General features: G+C 33.1%; 1 protein-coding gene across 2 annotated transcripts in view; it reads left to right on the top strand.

Annotated features, from left to right (window-relative positions):
- The window catches only part of Atf3 (Activating transcription factor 3), a 118969-nt gene extending 101144 nt beyond the window's left edge, over positions 1–17825 (top strand). For both annotated transcript variants that reach the window (XM_073979450.1, XM_073979452.1), the window contains exon 6: positions 399–17825. In XM_073979450.1, coding sequence (XP_073835551.1) covers positions 399–1916 — 1518 coding nt within the window. In that variant the 3' untranslated portion in view covers positions 1917–17825. The remainder of the gene's footprint in view (positions 1–398) is intronic.
- Positions 17826–18887: the final 1062 nt, after the last annotated feature.

Raw genomic sequence — 18887 nt, 5'->3', positions numbered from 1 at the left:
TTTTGAATATTGTTGGTCTTCTATACAAAGGGGACCCCATGATTTGCCATAAAGCCAATAAATTATTTGGTATGTTCCAGTACTGCAAGAATCTACTAATATTTACTATTTTTTCCGATAACATAAAGGAAATAATGTTATCGTAGTAAAAAATAGTAGCTTCTTGCAGGTTCTGGAACAGAGCAATTAAAAAACATTATTTTTTCTAGACGAGGACTTTAGTCTGGGTCACCTTTGCCTTTATTGCAAAAATTTCCATACATAAAATTTTCCAACATTCTTTACCCCATCAACCTCATTTAAGGACCAACATTCCTCATTTCAACATTTCGTCTACGAAGTTTTCCACCCCTTCTAACCTTCTAACCCATTTTTCTTATTTCTCTTCTCCTTTTCAGACCTGTTCACAATTAATCAAAGCCGGTCTCAAGCTGTCCATCCAAAGTAAACGGAAATTATCCACCTGTGATTCAAGTTCCGGTTCTGAACAACCTCTATCGAAATGTTCACGTCCCAACGATGAATACGACGAAACCACCGATGATGATAGCGAACAGAAAAGTAGCGCAAACGGCAGCATCAAGGGTTTGACACCCGAAGATGAGGATCGGCGTCGTCGTCGCCGTGAACGCAATAAAATCGCCGCCACCAAATGTCGCATGAAGAAACGTGAACGCACCCAAAATCTCATCAAAGAAGCCGAACAGCTAGACAATCAAAATGTCGATTTAAAAAATCAGGTACGTCAATTGGAAATAGAGCGACGTAAGTTATTCGATATGTTAAAGGCCCATGAACCGAATTGCATACACCCGGGTGGCTTAAATTTACCCTCAAAATTGTTACAATCACCTGCTTTTAAATATTTGGCGGATTTGAATTTGGATGATGCCATCAGCAGCAGCACGAGCAGCTCGTCCGCTGTGAACTCCTCTTCAAGTGGGGCGAACAACAACAGCACCACAAATGGGTTGCAGCCCCAACCACAACGCACCGCTATCCCACCGATGTCTACAATTAAATTTTCACGCAGTAATGGTTTCAAGGCCGCAGCTGCTGTGGTCTCCGCCGCTCTTACCAATCCCGTTTCAATTGTATCTCAACTTCCCAGTCTAACGCAAACACTATCACCCATGCATCAGCACCAGAGTGCTGCGTTACAATTGCCCAATGGCTATTGTAAACCCTCACCCACCACTCATCAAGAATTGGCCTATTTGAATTCACCCTCACAGGACAGCAATTCGTTGTGCATAGCAGCATTGCACACACAGACACATCTCAGCAATACCAGCACACCCACCGCCCACCAGAATGCCCTTAACAGCTCAGCTTCCAGCCTAGTTGGCGGCCATTCCCTGGCCGATTACATTCCAAGTTGTGACTCCGGACTGGGTCTGTCGTTGGTCCACACACCCACCTCCTGCCGGACGCCCATTAGCAGCAGCAATGGCGGTGACAGTAGTGCCCTATTGGCCAGTGTGGCCAGTCCCATGTCTTGTGTCTCCACACCCACCACAGCCACCGAATTTGTTAAGAATGAATTGGTCGACTCCCAGAGTCCCTATACGACAGCTCAATCGGCCGAAAGATTTCTATTTGAGAGTAATTGTGATAGTTTTGTTGACATCAAGCATGCTGTGAATGTCCATCAACCCATTAACCATAATCACGGTGGTCCAACTCTGCTACAGAACTCCAATGGAGGTAGTAATCTTTTGGACTTTACCACCACGCTGATGGGTGGTAACGGTAGCAGCAGCATTGTACCTTTTCATGAACAAATTTCCATTAAAAATGATTATTTAAATGATGCGGAGTTGCTGGCCCATTTGACAGGAGATGCTGCTGAATTTGTGGATTTGGATACTGGAGTGGCAGCTGCGTTTATGGCGAATGGCGGCTGTTTGGCTTAAATGCCGCGGTTTTTTTTTTAATTTACCAATTAAGGTTTGCTAACAGTGTTATATATGTATGTAATATTATCTTTTGTATTATTATTATTTTTTTAATTTAATGTGAACAACAACAACAATTTGTTTCTTTGTAATTTTGCTGGTCAAAAAGAAATAAGATTTGTCTGTAAGTGAAAAAAAAAAATACGGCTGCTAGAGATGCGTTAGTGGAGAGAGATATTGAAAAAGATCGGTTGGCAACCGCAACAAGGCCTAAAGTCGTACTTCTAAAGTTGCAATCTGAGGAGGATATATTGGGTGTGATTAATGGTGATTTTCCCTGCGGAGTGAAAAGAAAATGCCGGCTAACTACCTACCAAAATGTGTCAACCAATCTCAACACAAAAACGATTATCACAGCAGTATTAATTCTTTTTTGCTGCAGAGTTTAAGTTCCATCATTCCATTTCTACCCCCCCACAGCTGCATAGGGTTTCAAGTTATCTTTTCAAAATTTTATATTGAGTTAATGTTAAATCAAGCAATTTGTGTCTTCCATTTTTGATAGTTGCCTAAAATTTTATTTTTATTTTATTAGAATTTTTGTTTTTGTAGTTTTGTTTTGCTTCATTTCGTTCATTTTTTATTTACCAATTAATTTCAATGACCCACCTTAATTGTTATTTAGCTATTTTTGGTTTTTGTAGTTGTGTATGTAGTTGTGTATGTGTGTACAAATCATTTCTTTAAAAAATAATAATTGTCTATTTCCGTTAAGTCTTCTATGGCTCTCTAGGCTTCTTCTTCGATTATAGCATCCCACCTCAAAATTGTGAAAGTATCAAATTCATTGTTGTTATCAGAAATACATTTCAACACTATTTCTTTTACCTCTTATACACCAATCACAGATCCCCCATAGAGTCCAATACCTTTGTTTTTCAATATTCCGCGAAGTTGTCAACACTGAAAATATTTCCATATTTGTATTAATTGTCCTTTCTTCTCATACAAGTCATCTTCCTTTTCTGAAAAATGTAGTATTGTGTACCGTTAACTCTTCCATTTTGCCATCTTTGAACTTGATAGTGATCATTCTGTGCGCAAAATTGTCGGCAGAGACGCCAAATCTATCAAAATGATAAAGCTATTGCTACGTAAAATTTAACAAAAACGCACAATTGACGCACTGACATGTTGTTCCAAATTTGTGAAGCTTTATTTGATTGCACTTGAACTTTCCGTAAACATAGGAAGTATAAAATGCATTTTTTTAACAAATTATTGTCTGTTCTGTGGGTTTAGAAGGTTTATGGGTTCTCGCACTCATTTGTTTTTTTATTTAAACCTCACTTAAAAAACGTCAAATAGGCATTACTGGGGGTATGTTTTTTTTTCAAATATTACCCTTATTTTCCCTCATTTACCTTTTATATAAATTCTTGGATTTAATCCATTTCCACATTACTCAAAAAACACGCCAAATTAGCATTACTATTTGGCTATTTTCCTATAAATTGTTCATATTTCCCTCTTATTTACATTGTTCATATCGCACCTTTATTTCACTTTTTTCTTTAAATTCTCGGATTTAATTCATCTTCACATCCTTTGAAAAAACACGCCAAATTAGCATCACTGTCATCCATTTGCAAGTCAAACTCTATTTGTTTCGAAGACAACTGATTTCTTTCAACCTCACTTAAAAATGTCAAATTTGCTCATCACTCAAAAAACACGCCAAATTAGCATTACTGTCGCTAATTTCCTATAAATTGTTCATATTTCCCTCTTATTTACATTGTTTCTGTAAATTCTCTGATTTAATCCTTGAAAAAAACGCCAAATTAGCATCACTCACACTCTATTTGTTTCCAAGACTCTTGATTTCCTTCAATTTCACTTAAAAAACTTCAAATTAGCATAACTGTCGTTATTTTCCAATAAAGTGTTCATATTTCCCTCGTATTTACATTGTTTCTGTAAATTCTCGCATTTCCTCCACATCCTTGATCAAAAAACACGTAAAATTTGCATCACGGTCACCCATTTGCAAATAAAACTCTATTTGTTTCAAAGACTATTGATTTCATTCAACCTCTCTTAAAAAATGTCAAAATTTCGCCCTTATTTAACTTTTCCTATAAATTTCCGGATTTAATCCACCTCCACATACCTAAAAAACACGCCAAATTGGCATCACTTTCACCCATTTGCAGCCCGGACTATATTTGTTTCAAAAACTTTTGATTTCGTTCAACATCTCTTAAAAAACGTCAAATTAGCATTACTGTCGACACTTTCTTATAAATTGTCCATATTTTTCCTTTTTTGACGTTTTCCTGTAAATTTCCGGACATGATCCCTCTCCACATCCTTGAAAAAAAAAACACTTCAAATTTGCACACAGTGTCTCATTTGCAAAGCCTGAATCTATTTTTTTAAAAGACTTTTGATTTCATTCGTCCTCACCTTAAAAACGTCAAATTAGCATTACTGTCCGCTTAATCCATCCCCACATCCAAGGAAAAAATAAGTCAAGTCAGCATCACTGTTAAAAAAAAGGTACTGTCCTGTCGATATTTTCTTATAAACTGTCCTATTTCCCCCTTATTTACCTTCATTTCTGTAAATTTTCGGATTAAATTCATCTCCACATACCTGACAAGTCAGAACTGTTAAAAAAATGTACTGTCCTGTCAATATTTTCTTATAAACCGTCCTATTTCCCTCTTATTTACCTTAATTTCTGTAAATTTTCGGATTTAATTCATCTGCACATCCATGCAAAAATACGCCAAATTAGCATCACTGTCACTCTTTTGCAAGTCTGGCTCTATTTGTTTAAAAGACTCTTGGTTTCATTAATCCTCACTTTAAAAACGTCAACTTAGCATTACTATCCACTTAATCCATCTCCACATCCTATAAAAAAACACGACAAATTAGCATCACTGTCTAAATGTCCTTATTTCTTGTCGCTTTCCTATTAGTGTTGGTAAACAACTTGGCATCACTGTAACAAACATCGGTCACTTTTCGTTTTTCTGTTTTTTTTTTCCTCAGTTAAGTTAAGAGAACTTCTCCTTGGCCCACTTCCTTTGGTGTTGATAGAAGTTTAGAGCCACCACCAATTACGTAGACTTAGTCTACATTTATTTTCCAAAAAACGATATTTCCGAAGTTTCGCGGTTACTGCGTTTAGTAAATTAAGAAAAACTTTTAATTTAATTTAAAACGTCGGCTTTATAGCACTTGGGAACTACGAAGTCTTCTTCTGCGAAGAAATCGTATATTTAGGAATGAATCCTTGATAATTAAAGCACGTGGGATGCCAAGCGAAAACTTAACACCGCCATTTTGTCAATTTTTTAAGCCCGTAGGCGTGAATTCTATTGAAATTTATGTCTGTGCTGTGAGCCGTCCGAAGACAAACTCCGTTTTTCTGTTTGTTTACAGAGAGAATTATTTCTCAACAGGTCTCTCCCTCGCAAGGTTTATTTTGTTCTCTTCGACTTTTTGATACTTCCCCTGCCCTATTTAAAAAATTTTTTAAAAAATCTTAAAAAAACACAACCATAGAATCAATAACGGTTATATACTTTCCATCATGACACACACATTTCTCTCCTACTCTGACCACTTTCTCCTCTCCTTATAATCCCCATCAACGGTTCTTGGATATAACTCTCCTGTTTATTTGTGAAATAGGATTGCGTTTGTGTGAGTTTTGGTTTTGTGTTGTGTTTGCCACATCCCTTGGCCCTCGAATATTGGTTAGAAGACATTTTCCCCCATCCCAATAGGGTTGCCATTCTTTGCAATAATATAACCAAAAAATCCACCCACAGATTATTAATGAAGTATGCCATTTTAGAGCCCAACTACCTCAATTTGTTTACAAAAAATCAACAACAACAAAAATGAAATATAAAAAACCAATAATTATATACTAAATATTGTCTTTCAATGCATTCCATTAAAAAAGTTTTAATTTATTTGTGAATTTTTTCTTTTTAAGAGAAAAAAATACTTACAAAACAAAAAATTGGAATATCAAAACAAAACGTTTGAAGAACCTACAACAGTAATTATTATTTTTAGTTTATGTGTGTGCAAAAATTAATTAAATTATAAACTAAAATTTAAGTTTAACCAAACAAGAAAAAAAAACGAGATTAATTGTAAAGAAAAACTGAAAATTATACTACCCCCAAACAACAACACAACTTTCGGCTTTATCTTTATGTTTTACCTATTCTTAATTATTTAAACAAAAAAATGATATTTCATTACTCCTAGTGATAGACAAAAAACACAAATTATTATTAACTAAAAAAAAACTAACAATGAATGCCTAAACAAACAAAACAAACAACGGAAAACAAAATAATGCCTTAAATGTTGAAAATAAATTATATTTAAAAAAATCTATTTTACAAACAAAACAAACACTCATTAAAACTACTAAATGTGCTCTTATTTTATTATAAAAATTAAAAAAAAGGAAATTAATTTTAGGTATCAAACAAAACAACCAAACAATTTAACGACGATATTAAACTTTTTCTCTTCATTAGATGTGTCTAAAATTTAAGAAAAACCAAACCTTCAACGCCTGAATCATAATTACACATTAAGTGTTAAATAAGCGTTTTTGTTTTCAGTTTTTTTTCGTTAATTTTTCCTTTCAAAAACAAGTGTCTTCAAAACTCAAATAAATTAAAATATTTTTGGGAACTCTAAAAACAAAAGCCTTACATATAAATTTATATAAACAAATCCATACAAGTGCTTTAAATTATTTTTTGTTATTTTCTTTTTAATTTAAAATAATTTGTATAAAGAAAAAAAATCATTTAACTATAAGAGAGCAACAAACAACTATAACCATTAAATACAAAACATAATGTGCTTTATATATACATACATAAATAAAACTAAAAACAAAATTATTTAAAATATAAGAATAAGAAATGCGGAATTATTTTTTATTGCAGCAGTTTATAAGAAATCATTTTTTTTTTTTTTGTTTTGCAACCACCACTTTATAACAAAAAATAATATTTTTTATGTAAAATAAAAAAAAAAAATAAAAAATTCAAAAATTTTTTTGGAAAAATAATACGAAATTTATTTTGTAACTTCAAACGTTAATGGTATACAATGGGTACATTTTGGGAAAATCATTAAAGGCCAAATAAAGGCCTATTGAAAGAAACATAACCTTGAAATGAAAAATTCAGAAATAGTACTTGGACGGAGCTGCCCAAAGCAGACAGACTTTTCGAATTTGGCAATACTAAAACATAGTAAGAGTATTGGTGGGGTTTTATTGGGATAGCTGTTGCAATTTTGTTTTTCAAAAAAGTCTGGCTTAGTCCCATTGTTGTAATATTTTAAAACAACGAATTTATTGTAATTTTTCGCCAAGGGGTAAGGTAGGGAAGACTAGAGTTCCGACCCCCGCCACAGGAACTCATTAGTTCCCTTGTTTTTTGTTTGTGAATATTCTCCACCGAAGTTATTTTTCAATAACTTCTTCACCAAAAAAACTGTTCATAGCCAAAAATCAGTTGTTGGCTCGAAATATAAGAGTGACCAAAGAAACAATCTCCATGAGAAGTTTTTCTTTGGCAATCCCATATTATTCAACGAAAGAAACAAGACAACCCTTCTCATTCGTTGTTTTAAAATACTAAAATAACAACAATGACATTAGGTCAGACTATTTTGAAGCTTACACAAGTCAAAACTATTTTTCTTTATTTCCAAACGTCACCAAGGAGTTTAAAACAAGAAAACGGAAGAAATATATCGAAAATAAAATATCTTTCCGATCTCAAGACAAATGTAAAAAGAATTCCGGATTCTAGAAATTGTTTTAATTAGTTTTGTTAATGGAAACCATTTTTTTCATTCCGTGCACTCATTTCTGTTAAAAATTTTCTAAATTTTTTTTTTAAATAACTCGTTAATGAAAACAAGATTTTTTTCTGTCCAGCTGCAAACTACCCACAATGAGTTCCACATACAAATTTGTTAAAAAAAAGTACGGGATCGGAAAAATAAACGTCAACAAATTCTGAAAGAAATGTAAAAATCAATATATAACCAATGAGAAGCCATCAATCTTGTTGCTACTTTTTATTTGCCCAAATTTGAAGTGTAAAAACAATTTCTAAAGAGAAAGCTATTCAGCGCCATTTTTGTTTAATGAGAAGCCGAAGTTTTGCTAGTTTTTGGAATACGGAAACGGCGTTTTCATAAAAATTTGCAGAAAAAAATAGTATAAACTTTCTGGTTGTGGAACGAAGCTCAAGTTTATTAATTTTTTTAAGAAGAGAATTGGTAGTTCTTTCTGTATGCAAGAATAATTATATAGAAACTATTAGAGTTGGACAATCTAGTTCCTCGATAGATTATCCAGTTCCTTTTCCCACAAGGAACCAGTTACTTAATAGCTGTGTTCCTTTACTTACCTGAGGTTACCATTTTTACCATTTGTTACCATTTTTAACCTGCAAAGCGTTCATTAACCCCAAAAAGTGGTAAAACAGGCAGAAATTTTTAACACATATGCCTTTCTCTTCTGCCACAGGCTACCAGACAAATTTCTGCAGGTAAAAAATGGTAGAACTGATTTTTCGACTGTTTGACGATTATTTCACAATGAAGAAAAAAATGGTCTAAAAACAGAAGAAAAAGTCGAACGCTGACAAAACTAAATTAAAAACTGTGAAATAAAAGACGAAAATTGATTTTTTATGTTTCGTTTTGACATTGCTACCAGATCTACCATTTTTCCGTTCCTTTACTTTTCTGGTAAAAATGTTCATGAGAGAGCAATTTTGAGCAATGTTGACACTTTTCTTTTACCACTCTTACCATTAAAAAGTAAAGGAACAAAGCTAATATTGTTTCCAATTGTTCTGAGACCGATTCATGGAACTAATCTTTCTCCTCCATCGTTTATTTTGTTTCCTTCGTTCCAAATAGTTCCGAGATGGAAATAGTTCAACGAATCATTCTCTTTCATGGTTTTGTATTGTTTTTATAGTTTGGTGGATGAATTGACATCAAAATAAATAAATTGCAGCTATGTAATGTACATATGATTCGCGTTTATTTTTGCAATGTGGCATCATCTGAACAATGAACGGAAGGGACGTGATCGAAAGATCGAAGTGATATAGTTCCTTGGAACTAGTTTATTTCGGAACTATGTACATAACTCTACAAACTACATATTCAGAGACTACAGAAGGAGAGGAACTCTAAGAATTAAAGGCACGACTTGAACTATATGCACACAAAGCTGGATATAGTTCCAATAGTTCTTTGTTTCGCATCTACACAACTCTAGAAACTACAGATTTTTTTTGTTTTTAGATCAAAAATCATCCTTGGCAATAATATAAAGTCAACTATTTCCAAGTAAGGAAGTCTACTTCTCATATCGGAAATTCGGAAAAAAAAGAGTTGTACTTTGTGATCGTTGATCGCTGTATACTACAAAAAAGAAACAACAGATGAATATTTTGCGTGCAAAGGCATCAGTTAACTCAGTCAACGGCGTCGCTTAACGCACACGTGACGTGCTGAACTAGATTGAAACGTTCCTTCGTTGATCGTTCTTTTATTTTTCCGTCGTTACTCAGTAAACTACTGAACTATAATGAACTATATCGTTCAATTGAACTAGTTCGTTCGTGAACTATACATCTCTAGAAGAAAATTATTGATGGAACTTCGGAGTTAATTAAAGTCCTAGCTAAAAAAATATTTAAATTTCTTAGACACGTAGGTGTGTAAAGAAGGGTTTCTTTGATATTTTACAGTTGAAAAGAAAAATTATAAAATGACATTTAAAGAATTTAAGATGTTAGGGAAGGTGTTTTATATTTCTATTTTTTAAAGTGAGAAAAATAACATTTCTGTGGGTAATAAGCACAAATATTTTAATTCCCGACAAAAACAAAACTCCGAATTGAATTGATCCTTCGACGTAGAAGGAAAATCTGGAAATAAAGTTTCATCTTTGTCGATGGTATCTTCAGATTTCTATGTATTTTTAAATTAAAAAAATCAACAAATTATAAAACTAATTGAATCGTTCTTGTTTTAGAAAAAAATTGAAGAACGATCATTTAAAAAAAGTATTTAATGTATAAACAAATATTAAACCTGTTCCAAATTTTACCTGTTCCAGAAATTAGAAAAAAAAACGAGAAATGGTCCTACGTAATGGAAGGAATGTCTCAAAATAATTTTACTAGGAACTTTAATGTTTTATATCGGCGAAGACTGCATGGGAAGCCTTCTTCCAAATTAGCACGCACGTAAAACGCAATAGAAACAAAATTACTTCTTGTTAAAAAATCTGAAAAATTACAAAAGATAAAATATAAAATCCCTAAATTGTCCTTCGAAGTAGAAAGAAAGTCTCAAAATAATGTTAATATGTATTTTTATAATTGAAATCGAGCAAAACTGGAAGACAAGACTCTTTGTCCTTCCTTCAAATTAGCAAACTTTTAAACCGCACTAGAAACAAAATTTCGTCTCGATAAAAAATCGATTTTCGTAGAAAATTATCATCTGGAAAATTAAATTTAAGAAAATTGGGACATCTCATTACAAGATATATAAAAATTGCAAGAATTGATTATTTCCATTTTATAGTATCAAAAATATTTCCTCCGTTTAAAATATGTATATGACTTCAAAACAACGATGTATTGTATACATAACTTGACTTAACTAGTCAATGTATAGTGCAAATAACTTAGGCTTCATACGGCTTCATTATCAATACAGATTGTCCTTAAGATCTTTGGAAAAATTTCTTCAATGCAATAAGTAAAAATTCATGTAGCCGAAATGACTATCTAAACTCTTTTTCCAGTCGAAACTTTTGGTTCGAATTGCAGATATATACATATATTAGGAAAGATATAAGTCAAATTTTGAAGGTATTTATTAAAATGCTAGAGAAGAAATTATTCATTCTAAAACATTATACATTCTAACAGTCAAGAAAGTCAAAAATCATAGGATACACTGTCAAAAAACTCGTTAAAGAAAAACTTGGCACCCAACGTCCAATCCTCATCATAATTTTTATTCGTTAGAGTTGCTATTCCTCAAAGTTTTTACTCCAAAATAAAGCACCCAAGTAGAGTTTGTAGCATTTCCTTCCCTTATATTTTCGAATCGACATAAAGAAGCAGAATATTAGTTCATGTACTATACAAACAACGATTATTTTAGGAATAGGTTGTGTAACAAGAGTTTTCAAATTTTAAGGTTGACAATTAATTCACCGTTTCCGTTACACGCATTTTAAATATTGGCGCCAAAGCAAGGGTTTTTGAAATAATTTTAAATAAATTATGACCTTTTCTTGAAAACAACATTTTTATTGACTATCTTTGTTGGCTTAGTTTGGCTTTTAGGTCAGAAAATTAAAAAACAAAAAGCCAAACTAAGATAACAAAGGTCAACAAAAATTGCATCAAATATTTTTATTGACGTTAGAAGTTACAAAATAAATTCAGTAACAAATTTAATAAAGAAAAATATCAAAACAAAACATGCCTTCCTATTTGTCAAAGAATAGGTTCAACTTGCATATTATACAACATATATTATAAAAGAAATTTGTAAAAATATAAATAAATGTCAAACAGGTACACAAGCAAGAAGCAACTACATACATACATTATAAATACATAAATAATGCTGAAATGTAATTAAAAATCAAAGCAACAACAACAAATCAAATGAAATCAAATCAAAGCATCAAATTACCTCATTATAAAACAAATCCAAAAACAAAACAACAAACAAATTATCATGTTGACAAACATTACTTAAATGTATAAAAGAAAAAACAAAAACTACTATACAAAGAACAATACAAACAAACAAAAAAACATACAAAACACCTATAATTGTTGTTAACTATAAAATGCCAGTAAATGTTTTTGAATATGTATAAAAATAATTGATATATCAAATTCCCAATACTTAAAAAATCACATTACAAAATCCCCATTAAAAGAACTCTAAACTAAGACACAATACCAAAAGAATTTTCGACGATTTTTCTTAAGTATGTATTGACATTACTGTTTTGTACACTTTGATATGTTTTACACGGTGACGGCATGGCACAATGGCTAACGGTTAACATCAATCAGGGATGGAAGTGTTCAATTGTCAAAGGGCTGGCAAATAGGCGTTATCATGGGGAGTTCGTGCTATCACTCTCCTTGCAAGTTACAGCCAGTTTCTGTTGTATATCGAAAGAAGAATGCGTGCGAATGAAAAACGCATGAACTTTAGTTTTCGAAATAATTTTACCTTTCCTTTTGCTTCAAAACAAAAAACAATTTTGAAAAACACACAAGAGTTTTGACGTGTTTCTTTCGCACACATTCTTCTTTCGACATACAGAAACAGGCTGTTAATATTTTTACAGAGGTGGGAGTGCATAATTTCTAAGAAATAATGAAAGAAGAAGTCAACAAAGGATATGGAAAGATAATAATGGTCCCCCCATTCATTGTAGTTTTCTTTTTTATATATTGTAATATTATCAGATGCAAATATGTCATTAATGAACATGAACTTTAAAGTGCCTAATTCGATATAAAGGTGTTGTAGAGTAAATAATATTTAATTGGCATTATTATTTTCCCAAAAAAGTCCGAAATTTCATGTTCTGTATGAAAGTGATAAAAAATTAAAATTTTAATGATAATTCACCCACATGTCTCACCATTACTGAAAATTAGCAAGTATCAATGAAAATGATCATAAAACGAAAAATTCTCGAAATAGTGATTTACAAAGGAATACACAAATATTTGTATTCTCTTCCAATTAGGTATGAACTTTTTTCTATTTGTCATTGGTAACCTTTGAAATTGTCAAAAATGGAAGTATATTTTAAGTTGGGAGATGGAAGTTGTTAAGATGCCCATAAATCCTGGAAATGCAGTTTTGTTCCGATTTTAATCCAATAAAAAATTTGATTTTTTAGGAATTTCAACACATCTCCACCAAAATAAATTATTTGAAAGCCAATTCAAATTGAAAGTGCGACCTACAGGTTTTTTCCATATAAATTCCTTCAAAATTTTTTATTCTTATCATTTTTTTCACTTTCAATTTTAAAAATATATTTTTTTCCATTTGTCATTGGTAACCTTTTAATATGTCTGATTGGCTGACTGTCTGATTGCTATGGTGTTGAGATTTGCGAAAAAATTACTTTTGTTGATTTTTTATAATATCCAATGTTTTTTGTCTTCTATGCTATTTTTAATAATTAATCTCTTTGCAATTAAGACTCAATTAATCAGACTGTTTTTCGATATTCTGTGTATTGAATATTCTGTTTATTGCAAGTTCTAAACCAGTTTTGGGTATTAAAACGAAGAAAAAAAAAACATAATCATCTAAATTCAATTTCAGGCAAAATTTGCAAATGATGTTCAGCTAATTGTTGAAGATTAAATACTCATGTTTTAAATACAATAAAAAGGGGTAAAAATAACAAAAAAAATTTAAATTGCATTGATAAGAAAGTAATCATTCATAACCAATTTCAATTAGGAATTTTTGTGGATAATAAATAAGAAAGAAGTTTAAACTGGAAATTAAAAGTGAAAAACGATTCGAAACCAAATTTGTTGGATTTTCTGCCAAACTTTTATTTTTTGAAAAAAAATTGAATGTACTTTTGTTTTCAATTAGAAGAAATCGTTAGTATTTCGCAAAAATTTGGTTTCGAATCGTCATAGAAGTCATTATTATATTCTTTGAAAAGGATATAGAAAGTGAAAATTTTGAATTTGGGATAATTTGTAATAATAATAATAATAATAACAATAATAATAATCATAGTAATAATAATATATTATTATATTCTTTAAAAAGGATATAAAAAGTGAAAATGTTGAATTTGGAAAAAATTTTAATAATAATAATCATAATAATAATAACAATAATAATAATAATAAGAATAATAAAAATAATAATAATAATAATAATTTTTTTGGGAAAATCCTTTACGCATCTGGCGATGTCGTCACAATCGTCGTATGCCGGACTCGAGTGTTATACCAGCTAAAAACCCACCTCCTTTCACCCCGGCGATTACCACCACCTCGGAACCGCTTTCGCATTACTTCGAGGTGCAACCCCTAATTGGTGTCGATGCACCATTTCATCTTGTTTTTACCTGCGTCCAGGTCCCGCGCTTGCTCATTGAGTACTTCCATCAAGATCTGTCTTCTTTTCTCGCAGAACATTTTCTGCAAAGACCTTTATATTTTCCCAGCTTCTTTCATCTTGCACCATTTTGATAACAATATTGCCACAACTCAGTTCTCCAACCTCTGCTTCCAGTAGTGCTCGTTTTGAGGCCCACCTTTCACACTTCAGAAAAGTGTGTTCTGCGTCATCAAACACTTCTTTCTCTTCGTAGATGCAGTACGGTGTACTGCATTTCCCCATGCCGTACAGGTACTTTCGGAAGTAACCGTGTCCCGGAAGCATCTGCGTTATGTAGTCATTTGCCTCGCCGTGTTTTCTGTTAGACCTCATTCGGAGATCGGGGATCAACTTGTGTGTCCATCTTCCTTTTGTTCCGTTCGTCCATTGGAGTTGCCATATATCCATTGTTTCATCTGGTATAACATGTGTATAATCTGATTTGGCTACATTTTCTAATTTCGCGATGTAAGCCTTTCGTCGCTTCATTGCCTGCAAATCGATAGGAATTATGCCAGCTATTACCAGGATGGCTTCTGCTGATACGGTGCGGAATGCTGATGTCACGCGGAGCGCAGCAGTTCTTTGTACACCTAATAATTTTCTCGCTCGCGACTGCTTTTCCAGCGTCGGTGCCCAGATTTCACATCCATAAAGGAGTATGCTGTTTATCATCTCGATGAGTAGTTTCCTTCTGCTCGGTAGGGGACCACCAGTGTTTGCCATCAACCTACTCATTTGAGCTGTTATCTTTGCCGCCTTTGTTGTTGAATGCTCAATCTGTTTGGCGTAAGTAAGCATTGTGTCCAACCTCATTCCTAAGTATTTGAGGAAGGGCTTGGTGGGAATTATTAAGTCACCAATACGCATATCGACTTCTGTCTCCTGGAGAGCAATATGATTTCGGTTTTCTACCTAATAATTTTCTCGCTCGCGACTGCTTTTCCAGCGTCGTTGCCCAGATTTCACATCCATAAAGGAGTATGCTGTTTATCACATTCATGAGTAGTTTCCTTCTGCTCGGTAGGGGACCACCAGTGTTTGCCATCAACCTACTCATTTGAGCTGTTATCTTTGCCGCCTTTGTTGTTGAATGCTCAATCTGTTTGGCGTAAGTAAGCTTTGTGTCCAACCTCATTCCTAAGTATTTGAGGAAGGGCTTGGTGGGAATTATTAAGTCACCAATACGCATATCGACTTCTGTAGTCATATGTCTACTGGAGAGCAATATGATTTCGGTTTTTTTGCATCGCCAGTTCCAGGCCATGATTGTCCAGCCAAGTCTTTGCACGGATCATAGTTTGTCAAAGTTTCCGTTGTTCTTCGTCGGTGCTTCTTGCGTTGATAACTGCTGCAATGTCATCGGCATAGCCCACCAAGAAGGTGTTTTCTGGCATCTCTATTTTTAGGATTTCGTCGTACGTGGCGTTCCACAGATCTGGCCCCAGTATTGATCCTTGCGCCGCTCCTGAGCTGATTTTCATCTTTTTGGTGCCTTGGTTTGTGTCGTATATCAATATACGATTTTTGAGGTAGTCGCCTATTACTCTTCTTAAGTACTATGTAATGTTGAAGATTTTGTCAAAAGCATCGAGAACATCGGCCCATCTTAAGCTATTAAAAGCATTCTTGATGTCCAGCGTTGCCAACAAGATAATTGGTCTGGAGTAGTGGTTAACTTGGTGTGTTGATTCAACAGTACTTACAACTTCACTCAGTGCTCCAATTGTTGATTTTCCTGGTCTGAAAACATATTGTCTTTCTGAGAGTCCTCCTGCGCCGCTAATTGCTTCGTGTAGTCTAGGTTTCAGTAGCCTCTCGAACATTTTTCCGGCGGTGTTCAGCATGCAAAGTGACCTGTATGATGACGGCGATGTTTGGTCATCCTTACCCTTGTTAATCAAGACCAGCTTCTGCGTTTTCCATACATCTGGAAAGATACCCTCGCTTATGCACTTGTTGTACATCCATAAGAGTACGTTTGGTCGGTAAAGCGCTACTTCCTTAATGACTTCTGCTGGTATTCCATCTGGACCGGGAGCCTTTGTGTTTTTAAGTGCACGGGTGGCAGATTTTAATTCTTCAGCTGTGAAAAGTGGTATATTTGTCGGAGGCTCTGTATCCGTTTCCTCGCATCGGTCATCATGAGTTGGGAATAATGCTGTTAGGACGTTTTTCATTATTTCATCGTCTATCGTGTCAACCGAGCTTCTCCCCCGGAGCTTTTGCATGACGATCTTGTATCTCTGACCCCATGGGTTATTATTGATGTCCCTTCGCAGTTCTTCCCACTTATTTCTTTTGCTTTTATCAATGCACTTCTGTAAATTCTTTTTTGCATCTTTGTATGCCCTTTGTTCGGCTTCGGCTTCACCTCTTCTTCTTGCCCTGGTATATTTTTGCTTTATGGCAGCAGGTTGTGATCATCGACATCACCTGGTTTGCTGTTTGCGTGGCATCATCTGTGGATAAGCATTCTCCCGCTAATCTATCTAATTGAGTAAGCAGAATAGACGAGTTGAGTTTATTAACATTCCATCTTCGAGTAGTTGTAGGGGTGCGTCTCTCATGTGAGATTATGTCTGTTTCATGACAGAACTACCAGGTAGTGGTATCACACCAGCTGATCAAATATGAAAAGTCAAATCCCTTTATAAAAAAAAAATATTTTTGTTGTAATTTCCCCAACAACATAAAGAAAGTTTTGACATAACATATTCAAGATTTTACGATGCCACTACCTGGGTAATTGTGCCATGGTCTGTTTCAAAGCAGAATGCTATGTATTATTATTGTAATGCTGGTTGGTCTGTTCCAGAACCTGCAATAAGCTACTATGTATTTCTTAATTTTTCTTGCGTTTTCATTTTTTTAAATAATTTTCACTAACTTAAAAACATTTTTCAAAATTTAAAAAAATATTAGACTTTTACAGGTTCTGGAATAGAGCATTTGTATAAAACAAAAATTAACCCATTTTAATTAGTTCGCAAATTTCATGGCCGGTCTCTAAAAGAAAATATGAACTTGTTTGAAGTTCAACTTATATTTTATTAATTTTTTATTAATTTATTTATTATCCACAAAAAGAATTATCTTTACACATTTTCATACTTTCCTCCTCATCATTACAAATTATAGCTAATAATGTTTTTAACTTTTAAATACTTTTTAATACGAAAAAAAGGTTGACAACAACCTATTTTTCTTGGCGCTACCAATGTACCTGTATATTAAGAATAATTTTCTTTAAATTAGTTCAAATTCACCCCTTTTTTATTAAAAAGAGCTTTCTCTTTAATCTTCAACATATAGCAATTGAACTGACTTATTTATTTTGGCCATAAAAAGGAAGTAATAATTCTGAGGTCGCCTGATGCATCTTCATTGTCATTCGGGTATGTATGTATACCTTGAATACAAAATTCGACTTTTTTATCGTCCACAAAAAGTCCCATTTGTTTCGTCTTTCAATTTTTTCTTATAAGTCAAAGAACTATTTTCGATTGTTTTCTCCCAGCTCAAAGATTTTTTCTAATTTTGTTTTAAAAATCTACAATCAAAAACCAATTCCTTACAAAAATTTTGGTAATTGTGTCTTAGTTAAGAAGTTTTCCCAACGCTGTCCCCTAAAAGTAACAAAAATAAGGTTTCTTAAAAAAATTACCTAAAAAAATATATCACACACGTAGTACAGAGAGAAGTCTTTTTAAGTATTATGATATTTTTGACAAGAGCAAAAATATTTTTTTAATATTTTTAATTTATTTTACTTTTGGTCTGTTCCAGTACTGCAAGAATCTACTAATTTTTACTATTTTTTCCGATAACATAAAGGAAAAATTGTTATCGTAGTAAAAAATAGTAGCTTCTTGCAGGTTCTGGAACAGAGCATTTGTTTCATTTTTATGATTATTCTTTTTTTTATTTTTTAAACTGTTGCGATATACTATGATTTTGTTGTATGTTAATATTTTTTGTTAATTCAATTGTTTTTTATATACAATAATTTTGTTAAATGTTCCCAATTTTGTTATAAAATATAAATTTCATAATTTTTTTCCTTTTTTCAAAATAAGCACACTTAAATTGTAAACCCAAACAAGAGAATCTATTAAAACACTCCCTTTCTCTTGGCCAGAACATAATAATTGAATGAGGAAGAGAGCGAAAAAATGGTAAACAATAATTTCATGAAATAAAATGTCATGAAATCATGTCTTTTTATGCAAAGGAGATAAGGGAAAGGAACTATTATTATTTTTCCCTCATTCCCTTCGCCTATAGACGCATATTTTCATGTCATTTAATTTCATGAAATTAGAAGATTGGTTGGCAAAGCCGAGTGATATTGGCCAACTTTTGTTTCCACTTCAGCCACTCATGCGACATTTGTTGTTGCAACCGTGTAAACGAACTCTAATATAACCACCCACACGACACCTGTTTTCCTTTGTAAACAAAACCCAGAGAGAAAGAGTTGTAAGCGAGTGGATTTCAGCTGTCAATTTCTTTGTGTATACGTCAAATGAAAAGTCATCTGAAAATCACTGGATTTCATTTGACGTTGGAGCAATGGAATTGACAGTTGAAATCGAGTGGATTTCGTAAATGTAAACGTACTATAAGATGTATTTCTCTTTGTAAGGTCTCTTTTACACGATCCAACAATTGTTACGAGGGTATGGTAAACAAGAGTGGTAACCA

This window comes from Musca autumnalis, unplaced genomic scaffold (assembly GCF_047663935.1).
Source record: "Musca autumnalis isolate F117 unplaced genomic scaffold, ASM4766393v1 scaffold_3, whole genome shotgun sequence".
Classification (NCBI taxonomy): Eukaryota; Metazoa; Arthropoda; class Insecta; order Diptera; family Muscidae; genus Musca; species Musca autumnalis.
This window is presented reverse-complemented; position numbering and strand designations above follow the sequence as displayed.